The sequence below is a fragment of the Ciconia boyciana genome, chromosome 2 (assembly GCF_034638445.1).
Source record: "Ciconia boyciana chromosome 2, ASM3463844v1, whole genome shotgun sequence".
NCBI lineage: Eukaryota > Metazoa > Chordata > Aves > Ciconiiformes > Ciconiidae > Ciconia > Ciconia boyciana.
This window is the reverse complement of record NC_132935.1, coordinates 24,054,536-24,082,310: the sequence shown is the minus strand read 5'-3', so window position 1 is coordinate 24,082,310 and position 27,775 is coordinate 24,054,536. Positions and strand designations below refer to the sequence as shown.

The window sequence follows — 27,775 nt, the reverse complement described above, 5'->3', positions numbered from 1 at the left end:
GAAACAGGATATTAAAGAGCAGACTCTGAGAAGTTGGCATAAAGGCCTATAGAATCACGCTAATATCAGTATGAAATCAAACAGATTTAAAACAAAAACAAAAAAATCCATCCACATAATTGAGAAAAATTCTTCCAAGAAAGAAAGGTATGTGAAAATAATTCCAAGATGACAACAAACTCTGAAGTCTGGCCTGCTTCCTTTCCCTCTCCTATTTACCTCTACAAGTAACTTACTTTCACATTTGTTTTCCCTCACTGCTTTTTCCTCATTCCCTGTTTTCACTTGGTGAAATAAGTGACAGCACAAATAGGAAACACAAGGGCATAGCTTTAAGTGACTTATTATATGAATTAGGGATAACTTCCTTGACAGTGCAGGACCAACTCCAAGCGGTGTCTAGTGTTTCATCTGCATCACTTTTCATCATTTTAGGCAATAGGCTGAAAATGCTGTCTCATGAACTGGAAAATAACTTCTAAAAGATAGGAAAAGGGTAGAAAGAGTCTCTGTAGTGCATTGCTGATCTTCAGTTGATTTTTCGTGCTATGAGCAGAGGACCACATCAGCATAGGTCTTATTTTTGTAAAAGGAGGAAGACCTATAAGAGACCTGTAGTAACAGTAGGGCATTCTATTTGTGTAATCTACAAAAAGAATAGAGGTTTCATTTTCTATGCTGAATTTTGGTAAACTGCAGTTAGTCAGCAAACATTGCCAAGAGATATTCTTACCAAAAATGCTGATGGACAGAGATTTAAGTTTCAAATGCTAGAGACAGCTATTCAAAATCTCAATCCCACCAAAAAAAAAAAAATCACATACCCACACTTACCTTTAAAAATATTATTATTTTCCTTAAACACAGAGAAGCTAACCACACATTTAACAAAAGTGCACAGGCTTTCAGGTTTAGAAACTTAAGGTTCAGGCAGCATGCTGAAAAAACAACAAAAGGAAAACTCACACTTGCAGTTTCATTCTCAGACATTCCATGGGAGAAATTATCTAATATTAGGAACAACTGAGAGTAGAGGAAATTTAAAATATTACAGCATAAAAGAATTTAAGCAAACTTGTGTTTCAAGTAACATAAAATCACAGAAAAATAAGTTTTTGCAGCTGTAGGGGAGATCAGAATAGCAGAGTTAAAGGAATGTTGGTAATTCAAGTAAAAGCCAAAAATACGCTGTAAATACGCCAATGTCCATCAGGGGGAGCCTGAGAGCTTACTATATTGTTTTGAGAGAACAACTTCGAAAAAAATTATAGGGAAGCCACTGCAATACAGACACTGAGTGAACAATGTCCATTAAACTTCTTTACAGCAAATCCCAGTATACACCTCAGTTTTGTATACACCTTGATTTATTTCAAAATGCAGTACTTGTACAAGTTAAGATTTAATTTAACACAAGGTCTCATTTTACAAATACAGTACAGAAGGGAAAGCCTTTCAGAGGTGCTGAACGTATCTCATAATAGAACAAGATGCTACTTATATTCAGAGATGCCTAATAAAACCTCTTATGATGTGTCTAGTGTTTTATAAGCACTTCCTTCTTTACGAGGAGAAAAGTTTCATCTACTAAATTTGATACATAACATCAAGCCCTTCTCATTTGGGGATCTTCAAGTAATTTCTGGAAGTATCGTTAACCTTGTTTTAGACATTATAAAACAGATGTGTAGGGAAGAAAAGACTGGTCACACAGCAAGTCAGTTACAAAGGAAGGAATAAAATCCATATCTGCTAAGTGTAGATTCTTTTGCTCTATACATTTCTCATATCTATTATTAATTTTGTAGTTCTCAAATTGATCTACAAGTCAACTGCAAGCTTTCTGGCAGGGAGCAAAATATTTCATATTCAGAGACCCAAACTAAATTAAGAACAGGATTCAGACATTTAGACAAGGAATAATTTCTGATAAGCTTAGTCTTACAAAGCGTCCTAAAGAGGTAAAAACGTTGGTTACTAGAAGGCAATGTAAATGGTGCCTATAACTTAGACATGAGTTCTAGAATGGAGTCATGCCTGTTTCTGATACTAATTTACATTCCCCAGTAAGACACACTGAACATTTATGCCTCGAACAAGATGTTTTCTGTCCTTGTTTGTCACCATTCACCATTGTTAACAAAACAGATAAAAGCAAAGTTTTGGTGATACAAGAGTATTTTCTCTGTTATTTAAACAGATATCACATCTGCAGTAAAACTGACTTTATCAGAAGACTCTGCTCTTTGAGCACCCAGCTCTAAAAACAGAGAAGTCATTAATACCTTCAAAGGTATTAATATTGAGATAGCATAGCTAAATCCTATCTGTAAGCGGTGGGTCACTTACCCTAATTTGTGAAGCAACTCGAGATCTTCCAAAGCAAAGGTGCTGTATTCAAAGTATTGTTTACGCCTACTGATAACTTAAAGTGAGAAAGGATGTGGAGAGAAAAGAGAGAGATGCAAGAGAAACATTACCCAGCTGAGACACAGTTTTCAGTTGGTCTATGTATGCGTTCACTGCAATGTCTAATTACCCAGCGATGAAGATTATTGACGGCTACCTAGAGACCAGCACCCGAGGATCTCTCAGTCACCTGGGATGCCGGACACGAGCAAAGCAACAGCTTCAACCCCTCATCTGGCAAATCGCTGGGCACAGGAAACAGAGTCTAGAGGCCCCCTGCCACCGAGTGCAGCTGAGGCGGTCGGCGGGGCTCCCTGAGAAGGGGTGAAGGCGACGAACGCCCCTCCCCGACTGGCTGGAGGGAACGGGAATCCTGCCGCCTCAGCAGCTCACCGCCTGGCTCTGGGGCCCGTTGCCCTTAGCGAGGAGCCGCTTCGCTTCTCTCCACCCACACCGGCTCCTCGCGGGCGGCTACGGCTGCTTTCCCTCGCTTGGATTTGAACTACCCGCCCTTACCAACCGCTGCCGCACTGCCTCCCCCGCCCCCTCCGCGATGCGGCCCTCGGGAGAGCGGCGCCGCCCTAGGGTGAGGGCAGGGCGTCGGCGGGACGGGAGCCTGAAGGAGAACGGCTCCGCCGAAGGGGAGAGCCCGCTCCTCAGGAACACGGGAAGATACCGGCGAGGCTCGCCTTTCTCCTCACACTTTATTCTCCAGCCCTGCGGCCCCCGCCGCACCCAGCCCACCATTAAAAGCTCCCCTGCGTCGTTCCTCCCCCTGCTCTGCTTCTTCTCAGGTGCCTGGCGAAGGTGAGGCTTTCCCGCCTCTCCGAGAGCCCTCTCAGCTCCCTGCTGAGGGGCTGCTAGGGCTGAGGGGCGGCTTCAGAGGCGCTGGTCGATCACGGCCAGCCGAAGGCTTTCGCAGGTGATAAGCCTTATCTGCACCACAACCTTTAAGCTTGAGTTATGAGGGTGCTAATTCGAGTTAATTAGTACAGGAACAAAACAATCAGAGCGTTTGTCAAGTGCCATCTCCTTTAAATCAGCTGTCAGTCTGGTGGGGGATGCCCGGTGACTTCGCCTAGGTTTTGCCGTGGTTTTAGTTAGTCTGTACATGACAAAAAAAAAAAAAGAATACCTGGGCGCCTGTTTCTCCTGAGCTCGGTACGGCTAACGTGGGGCTACACAGGCTCAGCTACCTGCTGGCTCCAAGCAGGCGGGGGAGCTGCCGGCGGCGGGGAACCGGCAAGGCCTTGCCACACAGGGACAGAGGAAAAGCCGAATAAATCAGCGTTGCGTTCTCCTTCTGCTGGGTATTGCTCTTATTTACTTCGTGATATAACATGTAACGCAGGTTAACTCTAATTCTTCTGGTTCTTTCCCTGTTTACACTTCCAGTTTTCTCCCTCCACCAGAACAATGTCAGATCTGAACGAGAGATGCGAGATCGTCATGTGTGACTCCAAATCAACACCTACATCCAAAGAAGCAAAGTAGAGGCTTTCCAAAGAAACGCCGAAATTCAGTAACGTAATTCCTGTACGTGAGGTTTGGCAAGTTTGCAGTCTTCCCCTTTGGCAACCTCCACGCCTCAGCCTTGCAAAGCCGACCCGGTGGGTGGGCAGAGGCCATACCGCTGGGCAGGCTGAGAGGGGCCCGAGGAAACTCGGATTTAAAGTTACCTCTCCAGAGCCGGGGGAAACGGCGACATTTTTAGATAAATAATATCGTTTTATGTGACTACAAGGTACCAGTTACGGGTAAAAAGAGAAAGGCTCTTGGGGTATCTCCCCCTTCCTTTTTAGAAGGAGAAATAATTAGAAACTTTCAGAAATGTAATACAAGTTTTCCGAAAGTGCTTTCTGTGGTATCATCTTTTTCACATGAATCAGAATAAATTATTTTTCAAATAGTTGTATTTATTTATAAATAAAGTTAACTTTTCTGTGAAATTGGCAGCTTGCTAGCTCCTTAAAGCGGGACACAGCAGCTGCAAGTTCTGTCTCTGTCCCTCAAACCCGGATAGACTTCTGTTACTTGGATCAAAAATATCCAAGAAATGTAACACGTTGTAATTGCGGCGTTTAACGCAATACACGGAAGCATCACACCAAAAAGCGTGATTTAACAAAAAGCGTCACAAAACCCCCCCAAAACTAAAGCAAACCAAACCAAACAACCCCCACCCAAACAAAACCAAAACCAACGAAAAAAAACCCAACCCAACCAAAACACGAGAACATTGCTTCTAAACAAACAAACGCGGTAAGACAGTCTGCAACACACTCGCGCTGCGCTCGGCTACCACCGCATTTCCTTCCCACCTAAAAAGTACCCCCCGCACCTCTCTCCCTGGCCCCACAAGCCCTTCCTCACTCACGCTTTCCCACCAGTTCCCCGAGAGCTGTTTCACTTTACGGGAGAGTGGACGTCTCCCACACAGCCCCAGCCCTGGCTGCTACTCGCAGCCCGAGGAGCGGGATGGGGGCTAGCGTTGATCAGCCCATCGGAATAGGCTTTGCTGTCAAAGCGCTCCTCTCGAAGGAGGCGGGCTTTATCGGAAACGCCTAACGTAACCGAAGCTTTAAGATCTGGTAAAACATCCTATTTTTCCAAGGGAAGAGTTAAAGGATGCCGATAATCAAGCAATTACATTATTTCTTTCTTAACAGCGGAGACCTTATTTTCACAGAATTAGCTTTAACTGACTATTCCACGGCGGTATTATTAGCAAGTCCTTTTAAAATTACCGGCTTGGCAAACGCATTTTAAAATACGAAACGAGTCCGGATAAATAACACCAGCTAGTTTTTTATGTGTTTATTTATGAGATGGTAATTACTTAGAGTGCGTTTATCAGGGTTCAGGCTTTTTTTCTCCCTCTGCTTCAGACTCTTGGCACTCACCCACAGCTACGAAGACCGTGGGCGAGGAGGGGACGCAGGTAGTAACGGGACGGGGACATCAGCACCGAGGTGAGTAGCTCTGCCTTTCACATATCGTTTTTCTCGCCTGTGCTTTATTGTGGCACTCAAAATGTTATATTTAGCTTTATTCGTACACAGCAGTATGGAGAAGCAGGTGAGCTGTCTAAAATCGTTACTGTATTTTCATTACGTTTAACTTAAATACAAAATTAGGAAAACCGCAAGTATTTATTATTCTTCGAGTTTATTTCAGATAAGCTCTAGGTTGCGTATGAAGGCGATTTGCTACTGTGAGAATATCAATAAATTACAACTGATAAAACATATCAATGCATTTGGGTGCTTCGGAAACAATTTTTATTCAGTATTCGGAAACAGAAGAAGGAAGACTTTTCCTTGAACGAGGGAACCCCTTGAATGACGAAGTCATTTAAATCGGCATATTCACAAAACACAACATTTGTTAAATGCTTTTCCAGGAATAAAGCAAAGGTAGCCAACTCTACAACGTGCCTGTCGGAGATTCAAAATTCATACCGCCGGTGAGGCTGAGCCGGTAACCGGGCGAGCAACCGGTATCGTTTCCGACCTCGCCTGTACTGTTTCGGTTCAGCACATGCGGGAATCGCCGACATTTGAGCTTCTTTCATCAGACGACCTTACGCTTAAAATATGTAGTATCGCCGCTTGCAAGTTTGGTTTAATATGGTACATACGATACCGCCCACAAGACTAAAATATCAAGATGCGGTTTTTACCCACGGATCTTAGATGAACTGCTTCCGAATGCAGAAAGGACCTTGAGGTAAAACACCTCGGCGGTTGAAAACTCGGCAGTCAGTGGAGGGCGATCAGGCCTGTCGCAGGGTATTCCTTGTCCTGAGCCCCACAGCGGTCGGGCACAGCCGAAGAAAAAGGATGGAGTACGTCGGTTCTTGTTTTCTCTCACCACGCCGCTGCCCGCCTTCTTCTTGGGAAACTGACCCTGCTAATTCGTATGAAAGCTTCTGTATTAAAAAATGCCGCCAAATATTCTGCGCTTTGTTTTCAAAGCGGTTGCCACAGACAGCTGAGTATTTATCACTTCCTCAACCTCATTATTCAGCGGGGAGGAGGCCGGAGTGCCGGCGGCTCGCAGCCGGGGACCCGCCGGCCGGGGCGGGCCGGGGCGGGCCGGGCCGGGGCTCCGGGGCTCCCGCAGCTCCCCCGCTCGCGGGACAGGGCTGCGGCGCGGCGGACGCGTGCCCCCCGCACGGTGCGTACCGCTGGCTCGCGCGGCCGGCAGCACAACGGCACGCCCCGATGTACGGGGGGCGGGCCGCAGGGCTGGCGGCGGCGGCACAGGCCCCGCCTCCGCCGGCGCCCGCTGTGTCGTCATCAGCCGCCGCCGAGGAGACGGCGAGGCCGGCGGAGTTGCTTGTGCAGGTGGGTGTCGGTCGGGGCTCTCCTGGGGTTGTCGAGCTCCTCCCTTCGGAGCCGGTGGTCTCCTTCGCGGCGGGGGCGGGGGTGGCGATGGCGGCGACGGCGGCGGCGACGACGAGCAGGGAAAGGCCCAGCGCAGCTCAGCTCAGCGCAGCCCAGCGGGCTTCCCTCCTACGTAAAAGCCCCGCGGGGCGGTGGGGGAGGCCCTGGCGCGGAATTGGGGGGGGGGCTGGGGTGCCAGGGGCTGAGGGGCCGCTGGGCTGTGAGGAAGGCGGCCTGTCCTCCTTCGTGGGCTCTGAGTGGGACGTGAAAGAGTGGGTTTGCCTCTCTTACAGGTATGTGTGGCGTCCTCTCGCACCGGTAGCGTGGCCGGTGCTCCCACGTCTTCGCCGTAGGTTGTGGTTGCACCCCAATGCACATAGGTGTATCTCTGTGCCTGTTGGCTCTGTCAGCTTGGCAACGCTTACAGCTGCAGGGTACGTGAAGGCCAGCTAAACGATGGCACCTCCCTGCAAAATACATAGCCGTAGGTCACCGCTGTCTTTAGCAGCGGTATTACTTTGCTGCATGAGCAGTACCAATTCAAGTTATTTAGTTGTAACTGTGGTCCTCCTTAGCTCAGCTCTCTGTTTTAGGAGATGCTGCTGTTTTCAAATGCTAATGGATGACTGCTTGTATCTTACTATAATGTACTGACACAAAAAGACTATAACACATGTGGATTAAGGTGCCACTACAGTTATGGTAGAGCAAAACTTTACTTGAAAGCTATAGAGTTTAATGAATTATCTCCAGTTCTCCCAAATGGAGTGGCATAATGGTGGTTTTAACAAGGTGGTCTGTCAAGTGCTGATCAGACTCTCTTAAACAAAGAATGAACTGTTTCTGTCAAGCCTATCCTTCTGTTTTCAAGACCCTAGATTGCCCAGTTGAATTTATTTCAAACTGTGAAGATCAGGGAAATAATCCTTACTGTAATATTAAGCAAAAGCACCCTGAGAGTCATGCTTATAATGAAGCATCATGAAGGCTATTCACTGGCATAAGGGTTAGGAATTATTGTCTTCTATGTCAGGCAGAACAGTGACACAGAAAACAGGAACCTCAAAAGTTCTGGTTTGGACTTGCATTGGGTGGAATAAAAGTGTTTACCGTCTCTAGTTGTTACAGCAACAACCTTAAAATTTATGGTTGCAACCGTATTTACATGTTAGGATAGGATTACTTAAAACCTTGGTAGAATGTTTGGGGAGTATATGTAACTATTTATGTAACTATTTAGTCTGATACTGTGAAGGAATACTTGTCTCCAAATAAGTCTGAACGATCAAAACCATTATAGGGCATTAAGAGGTGTTTGAAGAGTACCACTGAGTTATCAAACTCTTGATCAGTTTGGTAATCATACACACCTATGTTAGGATTTTGAGGGTGGAATTTCTTCTCTCTGGTCCCTCGTTGTTTTTTTTTTTTTTAATTCCTATTACTCTTCTACCTACAGTCTATTCTCAGGATTTCTAATCCATTAGGTCAATAAAAAGGTAGATTAGGTTAGCTAGTGTTGTATCAGAGGGGGGGAAAAATTATAACAAGGCTTATCTTGTTTATGATAGCACTGTTGTTACATGAGTGATAAGTAAGAAATTATTTTTATGTTTCCAGCAAGGAAATTCTTACCATTGGCAGGAGGGAGGAAAGAAAATATTATTCATTTGGCTTTAATGTTTAAAATCCTGTTTAATAGAAAATGTTGTGCTGTCTCCATCTTTGGAGGTTTTCTATACCAGATTGGAAAAGCTCTGAGAAACCTGATATTACTCTGCTTTTGAGAAGTTGAACTAGAAGACTTTCTGAAGTCTTTTCCAACCTGAATTATCCAATGTCCTGTGTATCAAATATAGATGGAATTAATTTGTATTTAATTTTAAGGAACTTTTTCATCTTCTGTTAGCTTTAGATTGAGATATTGAAATGATTGTGCATGCCTTGAAAAACTAATTTAAAAAAAAAAAAGCAAAACTGGTGTACATGTTATGTGTGGTTTGGTTTTTTTTTTTTCTTGTTTAGAACATGGATTCACAGAAGGACGTTCAGCCTCCAAAGCAGCAGCCGATGATTTACATTTGTGGAGGTAAAGAAAAGACATCAGTGAATTTTTGTACTTGTTACTGGAGAGTTGGTGTTTTAATAATGAAGAATGGATAATCATTATACTGAAGAGTGCATAAATACAAATAGTTGCAGCGTAGATTCTGATGTTCTTTAAAGCTTTACATGCTGATGGTACCACATATATGTGGTATATATGGATAGTGATGTGGAAGTAATTCACTAGAGCTTGTGTTGCTGTGTGGAGGTCCTCCATCTCCAGAGGATGCTTTCTCTAAGTGTCCACTTGTGGTGCAGATAGTGGACCTTCTATTTAGTGCATCTCAGAGAGGTGGTTTTTTTAAATGCTGTATGGTCACTCAGCTTTTATTGAAGTGCAGTAGTCAAATTCTCTCTTACCTATAGATAAGTCAACAACTCAAAAATCAGTGATTTTGAGTTGTCGTTTCAGGAATCTCTGAAATATTTTGTCTTTTAAGAAAATAAAATTGGGGCTTTGGGGGGCTGAGCTGAAGTTTTCATTAGTAGACAGTCTAGTTGTATCAAGAGTGGAATGGATTCTGTGCAGTAATAATTTGGTGATTTTTAGCAAGATCCTCTTTGATCTTAATAAGTGAAGTTTGCTAATTTTTTTTTGCACAGTATCTTGATATCATTCAGCTCTTAATAAAAAATAATTATGGTGGATTTGTGTCATGTTTTGTTTGCCAGAAATAGGAATTTGACTATTACAACTTTTGAAAGTTATCTATGCATTAACAATGCTGGTTTTGTTTATCCACTCCCTTTCTCTTCCTCCATCACATCAGAATGTCATACAGAAAATGAAATAAAGGCAAGAGATCCTATCAGATGCAGAGAATGTGGCTACAGAATAATGTACAAGAAAAGGACAAAAAGATGTATCCTTTTATATAGACACTTGAATGCATTTGGGAAGCTGTGGATGGAGACAAGGTATATAAGTGAAACCAAATGGAAGATTTGAGTAATTATGTAAGAATCCTTCAAGACCAAAAATCAATACAGTAGAGCAAAGTACTATAGGGAGATCTCTGCAGTGTGACTGGGGATCTTGTTTTCATTCCTGGCACTTTCTCTCTTTTTTCCATTTTCTATGCAAAATATAATAAGCTGTGATAGTCTGCTGGGTGACGTACTGTGAACGGTTGATATTAGCCACACTTTTAACAAATGGAAAGTGTTGTGGGTTAATTAAAGATGAGTTTTGAAATGCTTTTATGTAGTTAGTTGTGACTTTAGATTTAGGCAGTCTCTCTTTTGTCGTCCCCCCCGCCCCCCCATCTTTTTTCAACCACAACACATTTTTTTCCTTTAACTGCACTATTCCAGTGGTGGTTTTTGATGCCCGATGATTTCTGCTGAAGATATAGTGACTTTATGCTGCAGTTTAATCCTTCTGATAACTTTGCTCTGTAAATCCATTGGTGTACAAATGCACACTCTTATTTGTGTTTTAAGATACTGAAATATTAAAGTTTACTATGATACTAAATTTTGTCTGTCCTGTCTTCCAGCAATAGATTTCTAAAGCTGTCATTTCAATTGTAGTCAGAGTATGTAGTAGTTTAAGGTCAGTGGTATTGTATTCTTTTTGAGTTAACCTTGTTTTCATTACTCTCATCTGAACTTTATTTGCATTTTAACTTTGTTAAATGTTCTTTGGACTCCTATGAACTGCATACCTGTGGTTTGAATAAATTCTACTGAAAATAAATAGAAGGCTACACAAGGCTATGTCTGAAACATGGACCTGCATTTCAAAGGAGCAAAGCTCAAAGGACTTGAGACCACCTGATTCAGGCACCCAGCTGTGGAGGAAGTGTCAAAATAATAATCTCTCAGAAAAGAAGAGGGGAGGGAAGGTAAACATTAAGAAGCAATGTGTAAACAGAAGTTCCCAAAGTGCTTCTTGACTTAATTGTACTCAAGGAAAGAATTAGGTCTGTGCTATAAAGATAATTTAGGTAGTGTCCCAAAACTAAAATAGCATCTTGTTTTGCTTTTCGGATGACTTCTCAGGGGTCTATACTAAAAAGACCGAAGTGGTTGTTTTGTATTGATGAGCCGAAACTTTTTGCATCTGTCTATTTGGAATGTGTGTTAAGTAATACTAAAATATCTTTATCACTAAAGTGTACTACAAAATACTGCTGGATTTGTGCCCGATGCTAATTTAGCCTCCTTAAGTGTTTCCAGATATCTATTTTGGTGGTGCTAATGATGCTGTTAATGTTGAGATAATGTGTGTAACTCATCAATATAATAAGGTGTCTTTGTTACAGACTGCATGACCATGTACTGGCTCATAAATGAACTACAGTGGGTCATTTTAGGGGATAAAAAAACATTCTTGAGATTTTGTTTTGGAGCTGTTTAGTTAAGATTTTCTTGGGTATCTTACCTGATCTTAGCTGTTAAGACATTTCTTATCTAGGTTTTTCCTTGGAAGCCAGATACACTCGAGTATAAATGATAACATTTTTACTACACGGTTGCTATCAGTTTCTTCACCAGATTGGCATGCATAGCGTGCCCCTTATGCCTGCACAACAGAAACAAGGGCTCAGCTATTGACGTGACTGCTCAGAAGGGCGAGCTCGGGAGTTGCCCACTGAAGAGAGGGCAGTACCAGTGCTGCAAAAGGTCTGGTGGGAGTAAGGGACGGGTTCGGCTGGACTGCGGGCAGGCTGGGCGCCTCTTTCTGCTGGGCAAATGTAGAGAAGAGCATCTGCTGCCTTGCCTGCTTTAGAAAACGGTGCCGGGGGACTGTAGCGCTAACGGTAAGAGTGGTGTAGGCACCTGGGGAGACCGGCATTGGGAGGGGAACTGGCTGTTCTAAGCTAAATAAAATACTACATTGAAAACAAACAGGTGATGTTTTATTAAAGCTACACCCCCAACTGCTATATTTCTGTTCCCCACTCGGCCCGAGGCGGAGGGCGGGGAGCGCCGGCGCGGCGCGGCCCGTCCCGCCGCTCTCCTCAGCTCTGATCGTGGGGCCTCACTCCCGCCCGGCGGAGGCAGGGGGCGCGCAGCGCGACCTCTGCCACAGCCCAGCTGCGCATGCGCGGCGGCGAGCGTCTCCCGGCTGAGGAGGGGACCAGGTCGCGTTCGTCTCCCGGAGGCAGCGCGGCACCGGGCAGGTGGGTGTTGAAGTCCGCCACACGATGCCAGTGTCGCTGCTGGAGCTCGGCGGGGCTCTGTGGAAGCCTTGCAAGGGGGTCACTGGGGAGGGCAGCCCCAGGTCCGCACCGTCGTGCCCGCTTCCCTGCCGTTCGCCTGGGCGCGTCCCTGCGCGCCTTGGCCGCCATGTTGTACATAGCAACAGTTGCTAGGCACGAGCTAGCCGCTCTGCGCGGCTCCGGCTGTGGTGTGAGGGGAGCCTTTGGTGTGGGATTTTAAGGTAAATTCCTGACTCCCGGGGGGTGAAAGTTCGTGTTGTCAGAGGCCGCGAAGCAGGGCACGGCGCTGCGGCTTCGGGGAGCTGCCTGCAGCCGGCCGGAGGAGAGGAGCGCGGTTGGCTGTGGCGGTACTGTGCCCCCGTGCATTGCCTGTTACCGCATTGCCTCAGAGCTGCTCTGGGCACTCGAGGGAACTCCCTATTCCTAACATTTATGGAAATAATGAAACGGGAGGAAATGTTGCAGTTTTGTGATAAGTACCTCTCTTGCTTTTTACTCCTGTCTAATTATTTCCTGTATTCGTATGTTTCTCTATGCCTGTTGTTTCTTTTCCTGTACTGAAACTCTAAGTTCTTGGGGCAGAATCCTATCTTTCTGCAGTACCTGATTATGACCAGTTATTATTTAAATGATACTGTATTGTAAACATTTTTATGCAACTACAAATTAATATGTGTAATTATGCCAGACATTAGAACACAGTTATTTTAATTGGGTTTATATCCATACATAGTTATCACATGCTAGCTAGCTGTCCTTCATTGTAGTTGTTAAAAATAACTGATCTCTTTAAGCACTATATAACATGGGGAAAAAAGAAGAATTTCTGCTCCATAGAGCTTGGAATCAAAATAGAAAAAGATGCAGATAAGCAGAACAAAGGTACAGGGAGACAGGAAGTGTTGAATTTGAACACCTCACTTCATCAGTTACAGACTTACTGGAAAAGATTCAAATTAGTACAGTAATATAATCAGAGGCCCAGAAAATGCAGTTAGTGAGGAAAGACAAACAATTGGATTTATTTTGGCTACAGAGAAGGCAAAGGTTATCATTCCATTAGATACAGAGTTGGTTAACATCTTCCCTCTGAAAAAAAGAGAGGGTCCTGCACCATCTTCTCCTTCATGCCCACCACACTTAAAATAGGTAATACCATATTGCGTTTAAAGAAAAATAGAGAATGTGGTAGGCAAAAGTTGGCAATTTTTCAAGCAGTCTTTCTGATTTGTTCTGCCTTGCAGAAGCAGTAGAGTTGTACATATTCTTTTTCCAAAACATATCTCATATATAACCATACCTCTGTCAGTAAACCTCTGTCACGAACAGTTTGTGTGATCAGGTCTTCAAATTTGAAATTTTTCTTTTGTGGCAATAGGTCTGCTTGCATAACAGAGTAGTACTTCAGAGCATGAGCAGGGTTATTCCTTAGATTAACATTGCTTCAAAATATAACTGAATGCCTACAGAATCACTACATTTTTTCCTTTTAATATTTAGTTATGGGTGATGAGTCAGTACCATTTTTGCTGGACCAAGGAACCACTAAAACATATCAAATACCTATTGGTCATCTGGACTACAAGTTCATTGAAAAATGCACAGATGTTAAACACCTGGAAAAGATTCTCAGGGTATTAAGGTAAACATATTTTCTTAACTTAATTACTAATTATATTCCTGTTCTGTAAAATTCAAAGGAACCCGTACCTAAATACTCTATTTGTCTTGAACCTCTTTGTGACTTTCTAATTTAAAAATTTAAATACAGAGTTAAAGTAATCATGCTAAAAGCATCCAAATGATAACACTAGAAATCCAAATCCTGTTTTAACCATCCAAAAGGTCTGAGTAACTCGATGCCAGGTTTTTCTCAAATGCTGCCACTGGATTTTGGTTCTGTCATGAAGCCATCTTGCCTGACCCTTTATGGTAATTTCAGATGCCATGCCTGTTTAACTTTTGCTGAAAATGACAAGAGCATTTTTTTATGAGCACTGTGATGATAATTTTGAACTGTGTATGTGTGTCCATTGGAAAGTGGTTGAAGGTTAACTCACTGGAATTTTCTGATTAAAATGTTATTAGGTGATAGTAGAATTCAGTTGTAACAAAGACTACGCATGCAGAGAAATATGGAGGATGCAGTGCAGTTTAGTTCTTTTTTGTAACTTTTATATCTTTGCATTTTAAAGGTCTGGTGAAGAGGGATATTATCCTGAACTTACATTGTTTTGTGAAAAGCGTATTGAGCATTTAGATCCAGGGAGCAGAGCGCTGAGAAAAGATAAGCCTGCAGCCACAGCTTCTGATTTCACAGCTGAAGAATGGGAAACCATTAGTGGTGAACTGATGGTACAGTATAACTCTAATTTATAATGGTCAGTAATGTAATCACTTTGATGTATCAATCTTCCTCTCCTCTTGTGCATAAGTAGAATGTAATGATTTGATTAAATGAGGAAGTGATCAAAGGATTACGTTGGGGTTTTTTATTATTTTATTGAATTAACGTCACTGAATCTTTAATGCCCATTTTAACTCTACAGATTTTTTTGTAGATTACTTTTTATTCAAAAAAGCACAATTGCCTTTTGTCTTTATTGCTTTTCCCTATTAAGAGCAGTGTATTGTAGGGATAGTTGTTAGGGTCATTGTAGACTATGAAGTAAATCTGCTCTGCTGCTTTAAGGTACGGATACGTTGTTTATTTATTTTCAGAGCTGGGTGACAGAAATGAATGAAGATGATAAGAAACCACAGTTTTTGAGAAGAGACACACTGCATGAAAGACAAGATAACTTGCCTCCTATTCGTTGTTCCAGTAGCTGTCTTCCTGCTAATCAGGTATCTCCAGTTCTCTAACGTCTGTTAATTATATTTATATTATATTTCCCGTCTTTCTAAAATCGGGACATTTTATATGTACAAACTTCTAATCATTGAGCCTTTATTACTAGATTTATTTTGTTAACAAGAAAATGAAAACCTTTAAGTTCCCTTGCAAGAGACCAATGCTTAAACAAAAGTGCCTCTTTAGTACTAGCATGTGTCTTGTAATAATGTTTTAATTCTGATCAAGAATTCACTTCTGGAGCAAATCTCCTTTAAACACCCTTTTCTGTTCTTTGATTCACATTTCAAAGTGGTATTTAAGGATATGAACTAGGTTCCTTTTGGATTAAACTATGCCAAGAGATTTGTTCCAGCTGCCTGTAGGCTTTTGTTCCATGAGACCAGACAGGAGCTAGTCCAAAATAAATACCCTGAAACGCATACTGTGTGGATGTTGGACCCTCTGCACCAACTGTTTCACTCTATAGCCACTTCTATACTGGGTTGCACTGGTGTATATGTAGCCTTTGATTCCCCTTACTTTATACCTTGAGTTGGTATTCCAGCTTTAGCCATAAAGCATACTTCCTAATTTAGCCATAAAGCATACTTAACAAATCTTCAGAACTACAGAATAAAGATTTACATTTTTTCCTAGGTATTAGTTTCCTCATGTTTTTTTTCTCTTTATTTATCTGCCTGAAATCTGTTTTGTCTGTGACCAGCTTTCCTTACTAATACTAAATGCAGTGCTATTGCAGGGGTTGGCAGAAAAGTAGGTGTGGGAAGGGATTTTATTTTTTTGAATTGTCAGATGTCATCACAGATGGTTTCAGTCTGATTCCCACTATTTTCTTTGGAATTCTGGGATGCTGTTATAACAAATTCACTGAAGGATTTTTCTTTTTGGAAGCGAGAAATGTTATGAAAGGATCCTTACAGGTCATGTGATATTTCTTATTAATTGTTAATTTGACAAATTTTATTGGAATAATTATGTATTAGTAAATGCCTGATTTGTGTTCCTGTGTTGTCAGAAACTACTCCTTATTGTCAGCTGGCACTTAGACATCAGACCAAGACATTTGGGATAACTAGGCACTCTCCATTATGTGGTACACAAAGAGTCTGGGAATTCCAGTGTAGTGCTTTATAAGTGGTTAGTATTGAGACTAAGATGTGCTTTTGTTTTGTTTTTTCCATTAATCTATCCTCTTTCACATTTTGCAATGTATGTGCCTCTTGACTATCCTGTTTTGCTGAGATGAAGAGTGCCACTGTAGCTTTACTCTTGATTTATGTCCTTATAAGTGTTTCCTAGGACATAAAATAGTAAATAAAATATTATGTGAACTCAGTGAATCCAGATTAGAATATAAGCATAAAATGGTGGAAAGTGGCTTGCAATCTAGGATATACAGTTTTACTAAAGAGGATGTGTTCTCCATTCAAAGATAAAATATTTATTCAGATTTTTTTTATCCTCCTTTAAACCATGCAACAGCCTTCAGGTCAACTTTTTATCACTTGTGTTCTCCATACAAGGTTTAGGTGTTAGCATTATTACGCAGGAAACCTAGATACAGCTTTATGCCTTATCTATGGTATATGATTTCCATTCCTTTTGTCCAAGCAGATGGGCTCTGAAGTAATTGTAACCTGTCCTGGAAGAGAGAAGGGAGGCCTGAAATTGAATTCTAGAATTCAATCTTTTTATGTAGCAGTGCACTTTTACCACTACTAGATCACTACTGAATAAAAAGAAGCTGTTTCTATAGTATACACTAAATTTATACCTGTAATATGAAATCTCAAAAAAATTAGATTAATATACTTAATCAGTTTTTATTTCTTTTCTTTCTTGCTGATAAAGCTATGTGTAATCTTACAATTTTTAAACATGTTTTGCTAATCAATTAGGACAGTATTTTTTTTTAATTTATTTTTTACACTGGCATCACATAATTTTGTAATGTGGCATCAAGTATAAAGTTGGCATGATAAATTTCTCCTCTCTGCTAGAAAGAAATCCACAAACCCTTCCATAGTTTTATGTTGTTATTTGATTGGAGACTGAGTATGTTCATCTGAACTGATGCATAAAAAGTTCAGTATCTTCAGTGAAGCCAATTCTGGAAATCCTTATTGACCCTAAAACACTGGATTGCACCAATGGGTACAAGTTTGATAAATGGAAGCATCTTGTTGGGTCTGTAACCAGATTTTCTTGCTGATACTAAATGTAGGTGCAGTTTTAATTCACTACTAATAGCTTGCAACTCTATAAGATGTTTTCTTTTTATTGATGTGAAGTCATGGGGAAGATTTTTCAAAAAATGGATAAAGAGTGAACTTTATGCAATATTTCCCTCTTTAACACAATAAGGAAGTTTCTGTCTTACATCCCTGTTTTTCTTTCACACAGCCCAGGACTTCAAGGTTACATCCATCCTGCAAAATAAAGAGGACTGGAGAGATAGCTTGAGTTTTTCTGTTCCTAACTGTTCACATTGCTTAATTATTATTTTTGCTGCCTCACCTTTTCCACAACAGAACTAAAGCATGGATTTAGAGATACTCAATTCCAAAAGACTGTATGGATGGGATTTCAGCAGACTTAGGTTCCTTTGCCAAAGAGTTTCCTAATACTATTCCAGAAAGATTTCTGTCCTCAGATGCCTCCTCATGCCACAGTCCAGGGCATGCAACACACATTCCAAGTTTTATGTTATAAAAATCCACTGTGATGGCATCTATATAGCCTTCATATTATTTCGGATACTCTGAACAAGAGTAAAAGAATACTGGTTAGCTGACACAGAATAGTGATGTCTTAGGCCATCCCACGGGGCCCAGAGGAGAACCAAGGTCAAATTCTGTGTCACCAGAACTGAAGCCAGTCTGTGCTTTGATCTTTGGTCCAGAAATTGTTCACCTGACTTCAGACTCGGTGGGATCCATGCATTTTGAGTTCTGGCAAGAAAAATGACAAGGGGAGAGATTTTTTTTTTTTTTTTTTTCACTTCCACAGCACACAAACATACATTTTTCTTCAAAGCCTCTTGGATGAGATGCTCTGAAATATTACTGATTGAGAAATTCCTGACTCTACTGGAGCTGCAACTTGGTTACAATGGTCCCAAGAATATGAGACCTAGAATTTTAAAAATTGTGCATTTTTGAGTCAACACTTCTTCCTTATTCCTTAAAAGGACATGCTGTAGTTCTCTCCCTAAATTAAAGTTGCATTAGTGTAAATACCTTACAAGTTTTCTTCTGAGAGTTTCACTGTTTTTGTGCTTATTTAAGTTAAAGACTTCTGGTTTGAAAAAAAGATTTGATAATTATTAAATTATTAAGTTTGTAATATACACCAGGTGGCATACATAATGATAAGTCATATTTCAGGAAGCCATATTTAGGAGTTACCTCCTCCAACCATGTGCTGACCACTAAATGTATTTGTCATTTTGTCTAGCTTCTTGAAAGACTGAGAACATTAAGAGTAATTCTGAAGTTATATACTATAAAAGGTTGTGCAACCTAACATTATAGATAGTCAGAAGTGTTTACAGGAAGGGTCACATTTGCATTATGTAAATTGGGGTGTTTACATCCAACTGTGGAAGTATTTCCTTGTTACAGTGTCACCACCGGTAAAGCTAGTTTAAGAGGTTGCTGCTTGTTTCTTTGGTCCAGTTTATCACGTGCTCAGTTGAACTGGTACAGATATTTAGGGATTGCACTGTTATCTCTATCAAATTGTTTGTTTGAACCCAGGTAAGTATAAATCTGCAACTCTACAAACAATTACATTGCTTTAACTCAGTGAGTGATGGATTGCAAGGTAAGAGGAGGGCTGAATGGCCAGGACAGAGTAGATGGGGAATATTTTGAACTGGCTGTTCCACTGTGGAATACCTGTTTGGAACCACACCTTGCTATTAAGTATTGTTGAAGTCAACAAGCAGGGAGGGACATATCAGAAATATAGTCTCATGACAGAGGTAGAAGAGATGCCAAAGGTGCCAGCTATGGAAATAGGTTCCATTAGTGTGGGAGATGGGTTGCAACACAAGTCAGTCAAATCTGTTACTGGGACTGATTGTTGCAGGGAGGTCCTAAGGATAAATTTTAGTTAAGGCAAATCTCAATGATGGAACTTGTCTAAAAGCTAGAATGAGCATAAATAGTTTTGGGAATTAGCTTGACTGGAGTGTGAAGTAGTCAAAAGTACAGACACTATTTTGAAGTCAAACAAATTTTTCATTTGTAAGTTTGTTGTGAGGGTTCCAGGGACTATCAGAATCTGTGCATTGCATTCTCTTGGAGATGGCAAGCCTAAAACAAGGTTACTGATTCAATCTCGGTGTCAAACACCTCATCACAAGGCTGGGGTTTCCCAAGACTGAGTTCTCCCTTGATGTGTTGAAAGGATGGTTTGGAAGATGGCAGCACAAGATACTAATTAGGAAGAACAGTCATATCTGAAAGTTTTATTCAGTGCTTCTGTGACATGTAACAGGGCAGTGAAGAGAAAGTGTGACACTGAAGAGCTCCTCAGATTACAACAATATGTCAAATATATAAAGATTTTCTTTAGAGCAAGATGAATTAAGTTTTCAAGACTACCCTGAGATTAGTAATGAATAGTGTTAGTTACTAGGAATATGTATTGCAGAAACAAAACAAAATAAAACAAGGCTGTGAATTTCCACTTTAAAAAATTGTCTTACAGGCTGGCTGTTTCTCTTTCAGAACAAAAAGTTACAAAACAAACAAACAAACAAGAAAAACATACCACGGGATTACAGTGAATGGGACAAGTATGTTAAATCCTTTATATTTAAGTTTTTATTAAATCTTATATATTTGTTTAATAATGTAACATTATTAAATGTTGTTTTTAAATGTATTTTCCAGAAACATAGTATTAAGGTCAACATTTCAGGAATTATAACACTTCAGTGAAACTTAGGTTTTCCATAATAAATGTTCTGTTAAAATGCAAATGATGCATTGTGGTGCTAACAGCTGAAAACAATTTAGTCTATACTTTTGTTCAAGCTGTGTGAAATATAACAAGACAGCAGAAAATACAAATAAAAATGATTTTGTTTCAGATTTCATTTTTTCTTTCAACATCTAAGATATAAAATTACGGAGGTATGTAAAACCAAGGGATTAAAATTAACTAAACTTAACAGTTTTTTTGAAAGCACTTCTAGGGTTGTTTAGCATGGGCTTATAAATTTGATCTTCTGTGTATCTAAAGTCGCAATTCTAAATTAAAACCAAAATTGATGAATCCTTATTCCTGCACTGAGCCCCACTGACCACAAAGAATGAGCTTGAGGCAGATGCATGAGTTTGCTCTGATGCAGTTACACATAATCAGAGGTTTAGACAGTAACTGACTATTTCTAGGGTGGATGAAGCCCTGATACAAAGACACTCTCTGCATCATGTAATGGTGGCATATTACCCTCCCAAGTTACGTGACAGATTGATGCTCCCAAATTGTTAAACACGGAGGCGGAAATGCACATACTTCTGTGTTTTGCATTGTAGCAGCTTCTCTCTAGCTCCTGAAATCTGGAATATGATGCTGTAGAATCAGAGTGAGGAGGCACAAGTTTCCAGTGCTGTAGATGGAGAGCTAAATGTAGAGACCGTGGGATTTGGGTAATGAAACTCTTAATGTCTCACTGTACCCCCAAAACCACTACAAAAACCCTGTCTGCATAAGATGCTGTTCTTACAAACAGCTGTGCCTATCAGTTATTTTCATGCATGCATGTTTCAGAAATAGGGGTCTTCCTTCAAATGTGGACAAACAAAATAAGTTATCAAAATAACTTCTGCAACAATTTATTCTTTCATCCCTCTTTCCTCTCTATCGTTTAAAGTAATCATTTTGGGATTTTGTTTGCAGTTTCATGCGCTCAATCTTTAAGTGCTTTAGCATGCTGATAATACTACAGTTTGTGAATTTTCCCATATAATGTATTTGTTTTGGATAATGTGAGTATACTGAAAAATACATTTTACAGTTTGAAGCATATTGTGTTTTCAAAACATTTTGAAGATAATTTCAAAATGTTCAAATAATTGTTTAGGCAATTTCTGAACAAGAAAGTTTCAGTTCATATTTTAAAGGGACTTATTTTGAAATGTGGTTAATTTACAATAAACAGGTAAAAGTAAGCTAGCAAAAGATCAGAATCAAAATGGAGAACGATTAGTCTTACCTGAAAAGGTTTTGAATTGGATAAATTCTCAAAATTGTGTGTCTATTTCAGATAGAAATTATTCATATTGTCAAGATTATTGTGGAAAGCAAAGGGTATTTTTCAAGTCCTAAACAGAAAAGCAGTGAGTGTAGTGTTTCTAGATCGTGTAGGAATTGGTTATTACTGTATTTGTTTTATAGGACTATGGCAGCAATATTTATTTGATATAAATTCATAAACACTGTTTTCAAAAGCTGCTTCAGAGTAGCCATGGAAGTGTCTGAGACTATTTTGAAATCTCTCTCACCTTTACAGTATTAATTGCTTTGAAGCTGTTTCTTAGGTATTTTGGCAAAGGTTAATAGAGATTATTGATAGGGCTGGGATTGAGCCTGATGATACTGTTTCTTAAATTATACCTGTCTTTTTTGGGGGGATGGTAAGGAGGTGAGGCAGACATTTTCTTGGATTGGTTTTAACCAGAGAGGAGGAGGAAGAGGGGAGGTAATGTATAAGCAGGAGAAGCACACAAAAAACCCCCAACACTTGGAAAGGAGGTAAGACTAAATGTCTTTTTCCTAACTAATCATGGATAACTGAACACAGCCTTTATCTGTCTTTTCCTTTGGTTTATAATGGAAATATAGTATGCCTTTCTATTAGTAGAGGAGTCTGGCTATGCAGCATTATTGAATTTGTTATTTTTATTAATTTAAGGTTCGATGTGGAAAAGGAGTGTTCTAAAATTGATGAAGGCTGTGAAGAAAATAACTCAAAAGCAAGATTCTTTAGTAGGCCCAGTCTACCTATAATTGAAAAGAAAATAGACACAACTGGTAATGTCTTAGAAACATAAAATTTTTCTTTAATTGTAATACTGTGTTGTAGAGTGTGAATACAAATTGAAGAAGCATATTATAGAGGTAAAAGTGTCTTTATCTATTTTTCAGCCTCTAGAGATGCTAAAAGTTCTTAGGAGGTTAACTGAAGCCATATTTGAAAAAATTCTAGTCTTGGTGTTAATAATAAGTTAAAATGTTTATGTTGTGTTTAGGTTGAGAGCGCTAGGTAAAGAAAGAAAGCATACTTCTGCTATTGTAAATCAATGGTAGAGGTTAGCCAACCACTTTCATCTTGCATTCTGAATTGTATGCATATCAGAAGGATTTGGGTTCTTATTATAGAAAATAAAATACAAATTTGTCTTCAGTCATCCATATTATTTTAAAAAATAATATACAGATTATGACATTCAAACTGTTTTAGGTGACAGCATTTTGATTGCATCTGTGAAAGCTGTTAGTTGTTATGTATAAATATTTTTTCTAGGCATGACAGAGAAAGAGAAGATTTTTATTGCTACTCGTGAAAAAGAAAAGGGCAATGAAGCCTTCGCCATTGGGGATTATGTGGAAGCAGTGACATATTACAGTCGGTGAGTAAATGCTATTGTGTTATTTTAATGATTGTTACTTGTGAATATTATTTTTAGAGCAATGTAATTAAAGCAACTACTTACTGAAGCAACTCGTGACAATTAGATTATTTTCAAAAGGGCAAAGAGATTTGACAGAAGAGTACTTAAAGCACTGTTGCATCCTGATATTAATTTTTACGTATCAGGAAGAGAAGTGGATAAATAGTGATGGGATGCAATCTGCAGGTGTCGGAAAGTTCTTCAGATTTTTCAAAACCATTGAGATTCAAGGGCAAGTTTACAAAAATAAAAGGATAAGCAGTGTGTTGAGAAACTAAATTCATTACAAATGAATTCTAAGTAATCGTGTTGGTAGGATTTTCTCAATTGTTAATAAGTAAAATTGATTTAATAACCTCATCTTAGGAGAAAGAAAAAACATTGTGTGCAGCTTCATCGTAACACTGTCTGTAATTAGCAGCAGTCCAGCAGAAAAGTATATAAACACTGGATTTAAAAAATATGAGACTCTTACAGGTTCCTTGCCTTATTTAGTGCACAGTGGACTACATTCAGACTTTGGCTTTATTTATATAAATAGAGGTTGTTGATACAGGACCTCTGTTGTATTTGGTTCAAAAGTAGAAAAGTTCAAGGTGAACAGAATTGAGCACAACAGGAAGAGAAGAATAGTGTTTCAGTTAACGTATTTGAATGCTGCCTTGGGAGAACTAGATTTTTTCTCTACCTTTTTCACAGTGTTCAAACATGATGCTATTTACACAAACCAGGATTTTCATGAGACCAACATTTGTTTCTCATTTGCAGATTACCCATCTTGAGACACTAGAGGTCTGACTTGCAAAAGTGCTGACTGTTAGTGCACTTTTGTTAGTTAGTGCACATTAAACTAACATTAAAGGAAACTCAATTTTTGTTTAACGCTTGTGCTTTGAAATGGTATGGACTTTTAAAAAACCATAAGTCCTAGAAGTGTCAGAGTTGTCACTTAGAAATTGAGAGCATATGGGAATCTTGGTGTATTAATTACCAGTGTAAACTGAGGGTAATGATATGGGACTACTGTGAGATAATTCATGGGCTATGATATTATAGTGGGATATCCTCAAAAAGAATTTATGAGGAAGTTAATGTGTCTGTGGTCAGTGCAGACAAGTATGGAGAAAATAATGAATAGGAATAAACTGTGTGCAACAGCAATAACATAAATCTTGAACAGATTTATGTTTAGGAAGCACTATTCATACTGTCACTGAGGGGGGCAGAGTTTTGCAGAATAGCTTATGAAGATTTACCTGGAGATTGTAGATGTATATATGTGCACAAAGTTATTGATATTCATAGTGCACAGGCTGCTTAAACTGAGGCATTTGATGTGTATTTTTTTGTTCTTGACTTGCAGCCTTAATATCTTTCTTGGGTTTTTTTAATACATGAACATGAATATAAAAAACATGCATAGCTGTATTTCATATACGAAAACTAAAATACAAATCCATAATATAAAAATAAGTAAAAATCTCTGCTTTTGGGGCATAAATAATGTATTAATTAATAAGGATGGGCAGAATCCTTCGTAATGGAGAGTCTTTCCATATTCGACCCCCACGGGGCATTGTACACCTTCTGAAATAAATTATATTGACACTGCATACTGTTCTAACTGGGCACTTTTATAATATCATCTGAAAATTTATATTTTCTTACATTTAGAAATATTTAAACAAAACATATTTTGGAGTGAATTGATAATAGGCTGAAGGGGTTATTTGTATATGGCTAAAAAGGGAAAAAGAGTAGAGTTCTATATAAAAATAATGAGGGTACAGTTATTCATTCTGTTTGTCTTGTAATGCGGCCTACTATTCTAAGCTGAACGTAGAGAGTACTTTCTATTTTACAAAAAACCTTAAACCTCTCTCTTATTTCTAAAGAGATGCAAAACTTTTGCAGACGATGTGTTCTGACATATTTCTGTTATGCTGATATGATTTTAAAATAAATGGATCTTGCCTATTTTTCTGCATACCTCTAGTGAAATCTCTCTGCTTAGTAATTTCAGTTATATTGCAGAATCATAGAATAATTTAGGTTGGAAACAACCTCTGAATGATATTTTGTGCAAACCAGCTCTCAAAGCAGGGCCAAGTTAGATCAGGTTACTCAGGGCTTTGTTCAATTAAGTTTTGAATATCTCCAAGGATGGAGATTTCACAGCCTCTCTGGGCAGCCTGTTGCAGTGTTCGACTACCCTTACAGTAAATTTTTTTTCCTAAAATGTCATCAGAAATTCCCTTTTTGCAACTTGTGTCTGTTGCCTTATGTCATATCAGTGTGCATTTCTGAGAAGGATGTGGTTCTGTCTTCTCCATACCTTCCCATTAGGTAACTGAAAACAGCTACAAGACCTCCCCTGTGCCTTCGCTTCTGGCTGGACAAACCTAGTTATCTCAGACTCTCCTCATAAGTATTGCATGTACTCCAGCCCCCTAACTATCCTGGTGACATGCTGGCCTCATGCCAGTTTGTTGGTGCCTTTTGTGTACAGGAGAGCCTCAGACTGAACCCAAGTACTCCATCTGTTGTCTTCATAGGTGCTGAAGAGAGGGGATGAACCATTTCTGTCAACCTCCTGGCCACACTCTTGCTAATATGGCTGAGCACGTGGTACGCCTTCTTTGCCTTGAGAGCACACTGTTAACTCCTGTTCAGTTATCCACCAGAGCCCTCAGGTCCTTTCCTGCAAATCTGTTTTCTAGCTAGTTGACACCCAGCCTGTACTGTTGCAGGAGTTACTCTGTTTCAGGTGCAGGATTTTGCGCTTGCCTTTTCTGAACTTCCTGAAAAGTCTGCCAGCCCATTCCTCTGGCCTGTTAAGGTCCCTTTGACTGGAGTTCTGCTGTCCAGTGTGTCATTGACTGTTCCCCCCCAGCTTTGTATCATTGACAAACTTCCTGGGGGTGCCTTCTGTTCCTTCTTACACCCCCCAATAAAGATGTTAAAAACTTGATCCCAAAGGGGAGGCCACTAAGTAACTGGTCACCAGTTGGACTTTGTATGACTCAATTCTTGGAGCCCGGCAGTCCAGTCAGTTTTCTGTCTGCCTTATTGTCCAGTTACCTAGTCCATGTTTTACCTATTTGGCTATAAGAATACTATGGGAGATCATGTCACAGGCTTGGCTACAGTCAAGGTAAGCAACATCCTCTGTTCTTCCTTCACTGAGCCACTCAGCAAAGAAAGCTATCAGGTTGGTCTTGGCATGATTTGCCTCTGGTAAATCCATGCTAGCTGTTGCCAGTCACCTTTGTATCCTTCGTGTGCCTGGTCAGGAATCCAGGATGGCTTGCTCCATAATCTTTTTGAGAACTGATGTTAGACTGACCAGCCTGTATTTTCGGTCCTCCACCTTGCTGTTCTTGAAGATATATGTGACGTTAGCCTTTACCAGTCACCAAGAATCTCTCCCAATCACCTTGACTTTTCAAAGATGATATAGAGCAGTCTTGTAGTAACATTGGCCACCTTCCTGAACACCCCATCTGGAACTCTTGTATATCCTGTTTTCTTACGTGTTTCTTAACTTTATCTTCCTCTGTTGTGGGTACTGCTTCACTCCTACAGAATCTGCCTCTAGATTCAGGGACCTGGGAAGCCTGAGGGCAAACCTTACCAGTGAAGACTGAAGCAAGGAAGCCACTGAGTATCTCAAACTTTTCCATGTCTTTTGTCACTAGCTCCTCTGCTGCACTGATCAGTGGCCCCCAGATTAAGTTTCCTTAATCTTTGTTTTGCTGCTGATAGACCTTTAAAAAAAAAACCCCACAAAAAACCCCCCAACTTTTCTTGTTGGTCCTCACATCCCTTTTCTAGTTTCAACTTCAGCTGAGCTTTTGCTCTATTGATTCCATCACTTCCACGTAGCCAGTGTCTCTGTATTCCTCCTGGGTAGCCCTTCACCACTGCCATCTGCTGTGTATTTAATTTTTGTGTTTGAGCTCAGTCAAGAGTTCTCTGTTCATCCCTTCTTCTATGCTTGCTTGACTTCCTGCACATTGGAAAGGATCATTCTTGTGCTTTGAGGCAGCTGTCCTTGAAGATCAACCAGATCTCCTGGCACCCTTTGCCTCACAGGGCATTCTCCCTGTAATCCTGCCAAGCAGATTCCTGAACAGGCTAAAATCTTGCCTTCTGAAGTCCAAGGCTATAATTCTAGTGTTCATCTTGCTCTTTTCTCCCAGAATCTTAAACTCTACCATCTCATGGTTGCTGCAGCCAAAGCTGTTGTCAACTTTTGCATTCCCAATCAGTTCTTGACTGTGAGTAAGAATTCCAGCAGAGCATTCCCCCTCGTCAGCTTGTTGATTGTGTCAAGAAGTTGTCTGTGATATGATGCAGAAGTCTCGTAGATTTCTTGTGCCTTGTCATTTTGCCCTTCCAGCAGATAGCAGAGTGGTTCAGGTTCCCCATGGGAACCAGAGCCTGTAATTGTGAGGCTTCCTCTAGTTGCCTGAAGAAGACTTCATCTGCTTGCTCTTCTTCATCAGGCAGTCTGAAGCAGGGGCTTACCATGTTGTCACCATGTCAGTCTGATCTCTTATTCTTACCCATCAGCTCTCTTGACTGGCTTGTCAGTCTCTTGCCTGTTCCAAGACAAACCTTGCCTGTTCCAAGACAAACCTTGCCTGTTCCAAGACAAACCTTCGTACATTTAATCACTGCTTAGACTAGAATGCATCTCCTCCTCCTTACCTTCCGAGTCTTTCTAAAGAGCCTGCATGCCTCCATCACAGCACTCCAGCCACACAAACTGTCCCGCCATATCTCTGGTATCTCACTGAGATCATAGCTGCACAGACCTTTTATTCTTCTTTTTTGTTTCCCGTGCTTTGTGCATTTGTGCACAAGCACTTGAGATGGTCCTCCAGTCATGCTTTTTTCACAAAGAAAGTGTGAGTCTCTTCCAGTATGCTGTCCCCCTGGCACCTCCCTATTGCCCCCTCTTCCCAGTGAACATAGTTCAGAGTCCTCCTTGCTAGGTTAGCAAGGGTGTTGGCAAAGATTGTCTTGCACCACTTTGTCATATGGATCCCAGTTGTCCTTGTTCCTCAGAGATCATCCTGTGGTTATAGAAGCTAAAGCCCTGCCTACAATACCAGCCACACAGCCAGACATTGACCTGGACAATTCATTCACCGC

The 27,775-nt window shown here is 40.5% G+C and overlaps 2 protein-coding genes across 3 annotated transcripts in view; both read left to right on the top strand.

The window, feature by feature from the left end:
• The first annotated feature begins 6,617 nt into the window (after positions 1-6,617).
• POLR2K (RNA polymerase II, I and III subunit K) lies at positions 6,618-10,380 on the top strand. Of its 2 annotated transcripts, none has more exons than XM_072852118.1 (4): positions 6,618-6,758; positions 8,823-8,886; positions 9,674-9,766; positions 10,218-10,380. In XM_072852118.1, exons 1-4 carry the CDS (start codon positions 6,636-6,638, stop codon positions 10,238-10,240), a joined length of 303 nt encoding a protein of 100 aa, XP_072708219.1. In that variant the 5' UTR covers positions 6,618-6,635; the 3' UTR covers positions 10,241-10,380. The 2 variants fall into 2 exon arrangements, with proteins under 2 accessions (XP_072708219.1, XP_072708220.1); XM_072852119.1 differs by lacking the exon at positions 6,618-6,758 and adding an exon at positions 7,104-7,231.
• A 1,597-nt stretch (positions 10,381-11,977) lies between these two features.
• The window catches only part of SPAG1 (sperm associated antigen 1), a 46,086-nt gene continuing 30,288 nt past the window's right edge, over positions 11,978-27,775 (top strand). The window contains exons 1-7 of the mRNA XM_072852117.1: positions 11,978-12,031; positions 13,571-13,712; positions 14,266-14,425; positions 14,792-14,917; positions 19,664-19,731; positions 21,856-21,974; positions 22,468-22,573. Coding sequence (XP_072708218.1) covers positions 13,573-13,712; positions 14,266-14,425; positions 14,792-14,917; positions 19,664-19,731; positions 21,856-21,974; positions 22,468-22,573 — 719 coding nt within the window. The 5' untranslated portion in view covers positions 11,978-12,031; positions 13,571-13,572. The remainder of the gene's footprint in view (positions 12,032-13,570; positions 13,713-14,265; positions 14,426-14,791; positions 14,918-19,663; positions 19,732-21,855; positions 21,975-22,467; positions 22,574-27,775) is intronic.

Bases quoted from the DNA above. Each gene is read 5' to 3' on its own strand.
- POLR2K (XM_072852118.1), top strand. From the start codon at position 6,636: ATGTACGGGGGGCGGGCCGCAGGGCTGGCGGCGGCGGCACAGGCCCCG. The intron at 8,887-9,673 runs GTAAAGAAAAGA...CCATCACATCAG, and splicing joins GATGATTTACATTTGTGGAG to AATGTCATACAGAAAATGAA. The intron at 9,767-10,217 runs GTATCCTTTTAT...GCACTATTCCAG, and splicing joins CAAGAAAAGGACAAAAAGAT to TGGTGGTTTTTGATGCCCGA.